The following is a 9017-nucleotide window of genomic DNA, read 5'->3' on the forward strand; positions in this document are numbered from 1 at the left end:
TAAGCGCATTGGAATAATATCAGTTGAGGACATACTGACATAGTAGGTTTTAATTGCTTAAGTTCTAGAAGAGAGTTTAGAAATTGGCTCAAATTCATTAAAACATGAAGTACAGACAGAAGGGATACAGGGATCACAATCTGAGGGGACAATAAGCTGTTTAACATCACTTATTTTATTTGTTAAGAAGCTGAGAAAATGTTCACAAACTATAACTGGCTCATCAAAGTGAAAATCAACAGAGGGATTTATAACAGAATTTATAGGTCTATGGCATGTCTGAAAAGGATTTAGATTTGGCCGCTTTCACAGCTTTTTGGTAATCTAAAGAACCCTTTTCCACTATAAAGAAGCTTTTGTGCAATGGAAAGGTTCCATGGATGTCATATTTTTTAAGTTGTATTATTGGCTTTTCAGAAAAGTGTAAATAAAACAAAAACTGTAATGAATTACATAAAACTTGCCCTTGCTTAACATTTATGAATAATACACTTAAACTGAAACCACAGTCCAACCTTTCAGTTAAATCATTCATCTTCATAATATCATTGACTCTTGACTGAAAATGCTAACTGTAGTTGTATTATGTTTAGGCCTACTTGTTTACCTAACAGCTATTACAATATATATTTTTTAAAATTTAAGAGCCATTTGAACTATGCCTTTGAATTTGAAAACAACATAAAACCGCTGCTAGAGAAAACACATAACTGGACTTTTCACTCAAACGCCAATAATTACTGATATCGCCCTTGTGACAACTTCCCTTTGAGATAACTGCCCTACTCATGCAACCATTTTACATATAAATAAGCAGCGTAACATATTATAGAATTTATATTGTATATAACTTAGTATTACATGTATTTTTATAGTATAAAGTGGGGCTTACAGACACTTTCATTTTCGACATGTATTTCTCTTTAATAGGGAGTGGCGACCAAAAACTGACGCTAGCATGACGTAGCCCCTCCCAACACAAATATACTCAAAGGAAAGCCAGACGAAAACAAGGAAGTAACGAGCAAGAAAGACAAGGAACTTTGAGTAACCCTTATATTTATTGTCAAATAAACGCAGAATTCGGTCTGTTGAAATTCTCGACCCCTAGCATCTTTTATCTACGGTGAAGAACAATGAACAACAAAGGTAAATACGCGATCAACTCCGATCTTCTGCTATTTTGCTTAGCCGCTTCCTAGCAACTACCAATGGAGTAAACGTTAGCCTTCATAACCGACTTATATAACAAACGGTTTTACATACTGAACTCTTATGGATTATGCGCCAAAAACATCTATCATTGACTACCTCATGACGGAAACTGTAATATTTTACGTGGGAATGTCAGATTTCAGCGGACTGGCTAATGTTTTGAGATGAAAACGGCTAAAGGGTAACGTTAACTAGCTTCGCTGCTACAGCGCGATGACGTGATTAGAAAGGTGACCTCATTAAGAGAACGAGACGCTCACAGCCTCCGTTTAATCATTAATTAATACAATTTATATGTGCTTCATCAATATACTGTGGTTTTAAGAACAGTTTGTCTGATTCTTTATATTGTAAATTAGCTGTCAGTTAAGACGGGCCTATTTGCCTCTTATTTTTCTATTCTCGTTTTCATTTTTAGGTTTGCATATTGTCTTATTATATATTGTAATTTAGCAGTCAGCTAAGACTGGCCTATTTGCCTCTTATTTTTCTATTCTCGTTGTCATTTTTAGATATGTATATTGTATTATATTTTAATGTGCTATTTTGTGTACAATACAAAAATTCTAATTATTAAAAAAAAATGATAATGTGTTCTATTTAAATTAATTTAATCCACATTTCGGCATGAAACAGAAGTTGCAATAGTTTTTTCTTCCCTATTGTGACATATCCAAGTGAAACGGCTTCTCGAACAAGAAAAAATGGAGGACGGGACTTTATTTTGTCCATCGGGAATTGATTGGATCGTTGGAACGTTGTGCTTTGCTATTGGTCGATCTCATGTGAGTGACAGGTTGTCCTGCCCTCACGCCAGTAAACACATCATCAGAGAAGAGATGTTATTTTGATTAAACATTATGAGGGCACGTGAATAAAAGAATGATGATGTGCATTGATAAATCATTTATAATAAATATTGCAGTATGAAAAAGCAAGAGTGACTTTAAAGAAGACCTCTTTTGGTCAATATCTTTAGTATATAACCCTAATATTACTCTCTTTTCAGTAAATGAACAGGATTCTGTCGTGATATTGATTTGACTGTTTTCTGCTTTGTGTCCATGCAGGTTCATATCCACAACAAGCTGTTTACCCTCAGCAGAGCACAGCATCCGTTTACCCGCCTGCTATGCAAGTCCCTGCTCAGGTGTCTCCATATCCAGATGCCCCTCCCCCATACTCTGAGGTTACCAGTACTAGTTACTCTCTGTCTGGTCATGTGAATGTGCAATATCTCATTATAGTATAAAAGGAGTAGGAAATGCCCTTTAGAACAATGTGCACTAATCAAGTATTATATTAGATAGCAACATGTTTTTAAACGAGTTTAAAGGTAGGGTACGGCTAGCAATAGAAAATTAGCTTTGAAAGCATGAGATCCCACCCTCTAAAACACATGAACGCACACAGCAGAGTTTCCAAAGCATCACGAGACGAGAGATGGCACAACCTCATGTCTCAAAGCACATAACATTACAATAATAATGAACATGAACAACTTAAAGAGCACTCACCTGTACCACCTGACTGCTGCAGATTCATTTCGGTGTTGATAGTGTTGCCATCAAGTCACAAACCTCTCAGAGTATAACGTCACAGGTTTCAATCTCTTCCAAATTACAGTAGTTATGGCGTGAACGCATCATAAGCTGGTTGTTTTGGTTTAGGAGGAACTGTTAAAGGTGGCTGCTGTTTGTTTTTTGACTCTGTCTGGCCGGTAGGACATCGTACCATTGCATTCGGACTGAATGCAATGATTGGACGAACATTTCAAGGTCCTACGCCTTCCACAGACGTGACCCTGGACCACAAAACCAGTCACATGGGTCCGTTTTTTGAAATTGAGATGTATACATCATCTGAAAGCTGAATAAATAAGCTTTTCATTGATGTGAAGAGACTTTCAACCAGCATAACAAAAAAAATCTGGAACAAATCGCCTACCCTGCCTTTAACACTCAAGAATCCACGTTCCCTTACTCAAGACTGCATGCTAAAGAGTCCTTCCTTTTCTAAGGAAATGCATCATATCTGGAAATTGCTTTTGATGAATCATCTGTTGTGATGCAGACAGACAATGCAATGAATTAAGGCCCGTTCACACCAAGGATGATAACTATAATGATTAAGATATAGTTTTATTTTAAAATCGTTCTAAATGTAAAAGAATAGTTGAGTCCACACCACAACTAAAGCGGTAACGGCACAGAGAAACGACATTGTTGGAATCACTTTCACAACTATTTTTTCCAGCTGATGAATGATAAAAACATTGACAAGAACCAATCAGAATCCATCTTGCTTTAAAGACCTCAGACATTTAAAGCGGCAGATAACTGAACTGCAGCGTGTGCTTATAATAAACAGAACAACATTGTGCATTGGTGTGATCGCTAATATAGTCCCAAAGGGAAGAGAGATGTAGCCAGTATGCTAGATTTATAACAAATAACTTGACGTTGAGAAAAATTAAGCAATAAGCCAAAAGAGGCCATTAGTTTCAGTGAATTGATTGAGTTTGGCCTTAATGAGACCTTTTTTCTTTTTTTTTACAAAACTGCATCAGAAATGAAATGATAAAAGAGACCAATGTTCAATTAAATAGTCATTATAGTCATTTTATTAATAAATAATAAAGGTATAATAAATATAAATTTATGGACTAGCTATGCGGTAACAGATTAGTGTTTATCTGCATTTTAAAATGGCTTCAAGTGTGGCACATTTTAAAAATCTTTTTTTATATATATATATATAAATTCTGTCATCTCATACAAAAATCATTAAAATAACATTTTAGGGTTTTTGTATTTCACAGGTTTATCAGCCCAGGTATATGGCTCCTCCCCCAGCCCCTGGACAGATGGCCCAAATGACCTCAGCATACCCTGGTACTCAGATGTACATGCCAATGCATGCTCAGACTGTGCCAATGGGAGCCATGGCCTCCGGTGTCCCAATGGCTTATTATCAAATGGGACCCATGTACCCTCCTGGCTCCACCGTCATGATGGATGGTGGATTTGATGCTGGAGCTCGCTTCGGGCCTGGCACCAGTGCTTCCATTCCTGTGAGTATTCACAGTAAACCTGTTGAATTTTCTTAGCCAGGAAGTAATATCCATTTATATGTAAATGAACAATGTTTACTCGTTCTCCATGTTACGTGGACTGAGAAATTCACGTTTATTTGTCAGCAAATGTCCAGTCCAGCAAAAGTTTTGACAGCTCCAGGGCTTTCGTGAAAACTGCAGATTATACTTCTGAGTTTTTGTTTCCCCGCCCACGGACAGTCGGATCGACAGAGGGTTATGAACAGAACAGTAGATTTGCAAGAGTAGGTTTATCACTGAAAACTGTATCATACTATGTCCACTCTTTAAACAGCATTATAGTAAAAACAAAACACTATGGCGACAGCTTTCTTACCCGTACACAACGCCATTTTGATTTGGGATGACAAAAACTGACAGAACGCCAGTTTCTTTCAGTTTTTTCCCTCCCAACTTTTTTGCACTTCTGTAGCCATGATTGTACTCTTTTGTCCCAGTACTCGAGAGAACCATTTAGTTCAAGGAATTCGATTTGAAATTCCCTGTAGGTTCAGTCTTTTCTGAGATCCTATAAGTTACAACTTACTACATATTCTTGTGGCTGAAGATGTATTTAATTAACATAATTTGTCTCTGTATTTAAGCCTCCACCTCCTGGTCACCTCCCTAACGCTGCTCAGATGGCGGCCATGCAAGGTGCAAATGTTGTGATGACACAACGCAAGGGCAACTTTTTCATGGGCGGCTCCAGCGGCGGTTACACCATTTGGTAACAATGAGCATCACCCTGGGCCTGGACCGAAGCCCTCCTTTCCCTCTCCCTGGTTCCCTTTACCTGTTCTCCCACGCCTGCCTCCCTTGGGGCTGCTTGGCTAAGCCACAATACTGATTTAATCTAATGGAATGTAATATTTTAGAGCCCCTTACTCAAGGTACAATACTCCGCTGTTGATATAATTGTGTAAAAACGCAGTCATTGCGTATTCACGATTAAAACCGCTTTCAAAAGTGCATGATATTTGTAGGATCGAACTTTTAGTGATCATGTATGTCATCTTTCATAATTATTGGTTGGCTAAGACAACTTTTAAGGTGAAAACCAGGTCATTTTTACCTTTATTGCCACTGGCGTACCTCTTACAACTTCATTCGGCTTCATTTTATAGTACATTTTCTAGTTTTTTGGTTGTTTTCTTGAGCCGGAGATCATGCCAAGAGAACTACCAAGCCAGTTTGATCATCTGTGTAAAGTAGCTATGCACTTGAAACGTTCTCTTTGAATAGTACGCTTAACTAAGCCTTTCATTCCTATCATTATTAAGGTCTTGTCAGATTTGTCAAATTAAAGAGAAAGACGTGTTTACAAAATCAAACAGCGGTGGCGTATTGTACCTTTGGGCAAGCGTATATAAATATTATCAGGTGCCAAAACTGCACCATTATTTAAAAGCAAAGGAATTTACATAAGAATGAACCTAAATGCAGTAAAAGAGAGAGCGAACAAGACAAACAAAAGTTGGACTTTTTTTTTTTTTCTCAATATTTTCCCTCCTATGTCGGATACCCAGAGCTGTACATATAGCCGTTTAGAGTGTGTTTTGTGTGTTCCAGCTCTATGTGCTTCTTCACAAACCTCTTTAGCATTTCCACAAAGGTAAAGTTGTTTACAACGGTCAGGGCTTAATCAAGAGACGATTTATTTTCAGTATTTAAAATAGTTTGGCACATCAAGCATTTTGTTTGTTTGTGGGGAGCTGCTTGTACCAAAGATCTGGACTAGAATGCACTAAAAGCTTTTTGCTTTTTGTAAGTCTTCTGTCAAAGTACATCTGCACTCAGATTCATACTGAAATAAGTAAACATATCATATTTAGAGATGATGGTGATTGCTTTGCAGGTGTCACGCACCAGGTAGAGCACACCACTGCTGTGACTGCATTTTGTAGGGGGTTGTGTTGAAAAATATATTCATGTTTCCTAGTTGCATCTTGATGTTTCTGCATGCACTTTTCAGTCATTTTGTTCTTAATAAAAAGTTATCATTGTTAAAAATTTTTAGAAGTACTACAAGATTAATTTATGTGCACTGTCAACCAATTCTGAAATGTTTTTGCCGATTTCTTTTGTACATATGCTTTTAAATACGAAAACCGCATCAGTTACACTTGTTGCTGCATTGATGATTTTTCAAAGCGGCACGGTAATACGTAGTAGCATATACAACGGCTTATGTTCGGCTGAGAAATTGTGGTGTTGATTTGTTAATGTTTCGCAAGGGATTAGTTTTCCTCACATCTGTAACGTGACTTAAAATGTTTTTCAAAATACCTGACATAAAAGGAAAACCTCACTGAGTTACACCAGCAGTTGTCTCCACCACTTTTTGCTCTTATAATTTATTTAATTGCTAAATCTTCATTTCTGCTCCCAGCAGTGCTAGAATGCCCTTCAAAAGCACATGTTTTCTGCTTGACACTACAACTTAAAAGTTCTGTAGCAGTTGCCTGTATTATATGTGACTGTAATTTAAAATGCTGCTTTTTTGCTAGATAATACTGAGGTGAAATGCTCACTTGAGTTTATTCTTCATACATTCACTGGTATCTCATCATTTTTTGTCATTATACCATATATATTTTCTGACTGATTAAAAAAAGAAAGAAAAAAAATAGGGAATTTCATGCTAGCTTGGCAAATGGGGCTACTTTTTAGGCTTTAAATTACGTGTATCAGGTGCATCACTGGGTATCCGACACTACAGTTCTAACGGTTTTGCCCATCTGAATAATAAAAAATAAAATAAAAACATTCAGGTAGATTTTCTATCTGCAAAGAAAAAAGAAAAAAACATGCCAAGTATGCTGGCATTGCCTTAGCACCATTTATATAATTTTCTGTGATTTCGCATGTAAGTTAGGTTGCTATTTTAGTTGAAACTTCTGACCTGGTTATTCCTTAACCTGACTTTTTATTACTAATTCAAATCTCATTTCATTTATTTTTACTTTGTTATGAAAATAACATAAGGCAAAAAACATGAGGGCAAAGTCTTCAGAACTCTTATCTGTTTCAATCTTAGCGCAGCATTTTATCTTGGCATGTGCCACCGTGTGTTTGTGTATGCAATGTAGCGGATACACTGCTTATCTTGAGCCTCAATACCATGACAGTCACAGATGGTATATACGTCTTTGTGGGCACTACAGTTCAGGGAACCCTTTTCATTTTTTTTTTCTATATATATATAATATAAATCAATTGTGATGGGTTATAATGGATGCATACTGCAGCATCAAGGAACCGAGGTCCTTCCTAGTTTGCTACATGACAAAATGATCTCCAGTGAAAAATGTGGTGCACTTAACTTTTTTTATACTAAACCTTAAGTATAAAACAAAATTTAGAATAAAAGCTATTTTGAATTTTGACCATCTGTGTTGTAATATGTCTTTCAACGTTTGGTGTTGAAATTTTTGCCTGCTGACTGGTTCATGTGGAGGTTTATCTCCAGATTGCAGCAAACGTTTCTCTTGAAATTCACATTTAGTCCAAAGCAAGGCCGGATATAGATCTTGGAAATTGATTATCGTTGTAAATTACAATCCAGAGGATTAATTATTTTAGAAAATACTTGCATGGAAATGGATTTCTTGTAGACAAACGAAATCTTAATTTTAGTTGTACTAGCAAATTTGAACTTACTAGCCACTTGTATTTGACATGGTGTTATCATCGATAACCACAGTAACGTATTGATAGTGCAATAAAAAAAAAAGATGACTCAGAATCCAATATAAATTACATTCATTTTCTTATGAACTGTAACCCTGCACAAAAAAAACGTGTCATATGTGTTTGACATTATGATCAGCATCTGTCTGTTTTACAAATAATGAAAGAGATCATTATATTTGGCACCGTTACAGCGTGGCTTTGTAACAAAAACACAACTTGAATTATAAAACATAAATAAAAAAAAAAACTCTGCCATTAATAAATAATAAAAAGCCACGCTAAATGGTCAAAGGGAAAAAGTAACTTTGAAAGGCCACAAATTAACACTAAAGTGACTTAATGTTAGCATAGTTCTAATAATACCTGATAAATAATTCCAATTATAACTCTTGCATATTAATTTTCGTGTCATTTTTGCTGAAGTAGGGAATATATAGTTTGGATTGGACTATAAACAGGCAATTTTACAGCAAAAAAAAAAAAGATTGTCCCAGTAACTGAGTAACTTTACCATACCAAAATCGATGGTGAGCTTATTGACATCATGAATAAACAACTCCTTTTACTTCTGGCTCAAACTGAACTCAAACTCAAACAGTATCCATTCAACTACACAATCTTCCCCACAGCACAGACTAGTGGCTTATGTCCCATATGTCCTTGCATATAAACCTCTCTACATTGACTATTTAGATGTCTGGAGCAATCCATGCATTTTTAGCCAGATCGTTGGTTGAATCAAGCGGTTCAGATGAAGTATTCCTTCTTGTTGTCGGTGACGGTGTCGTTGTAGACCTGTTCTGGGTCTACTCCTGGTGCCGGCTCACCTGCGGTTCTGTAAACACCCTTACTGTGGCACAGGTATCGGTACAACAGGAATCCACAGAGAGCGAGGGTCACCAGGATCAGGGCAATTACCACTAGAAGAAAAGAAAAAACACATTTTAAACAGCTGTCAATGTACAATAGAACAAATGAAGATATATTACCATTCAAAAATAATAAAGTGGAA

At 36.5% G+C, this 9017-nt stretch overlaps 1 protein-coding gene across 1 annotated transcript; it reads left to right on the forward strand.

Moving 5' to 3' along the window:
* The first annotated feature begins 973 nt into the window (after positions 1–973).
* Positions 974–7698, forward strand: dazap2 (DAZ associated protein 2). Its single transcript, XM_081386938.1, has 4 exons — positions 974–1149; positions 2286–2404; positions 4037–4288; positions 4915–7698. Exons 1-4 carry the CDS (start codon positions 1137–1139, stop codon positions 5041–5043), a joined length of 513 nt encoding a protein of 170 aa, XP_081243064.1. The 5' UTR covers positions 974–1136; the 3' UTR covers positions 5044–7698.
* The last annotated feature ends 1319 nt before the right edge of the window (positions 7699–9017 follow it).

The sequence above is a fragment of the Scardinius erythrophthalmus genome (assembly GCF_964197995.2).
Source record: "Scardinius erythrophthalmus genome assembly, chromosome: 15".
Taxonomy (NCBI): Eukaryota; Metazoa; Chordata; class Actinopteri; order Cypriniformes; family Leuciscidae; genus Scardinius; species Scardinius erythrophthalmus.

Coding starts and splice junctions, on each gene's coding strand:
- dazap2 (XM_081386938.1), top strand. Junction 2,405..4,036: donor CCCCTCCCCCATACTCTGAG/GTTACCAGTACT, acceptor TGTATTTCACAG/GTTTATCAGCCCAGGTATAT. Junction 4,289..4,914: donor GCACCAGTGCTTCCATTCCT/GTGAGTATTCAC, acceptor TCTGTATTTAAG/CCTCCACCTCCTGGTCACCT.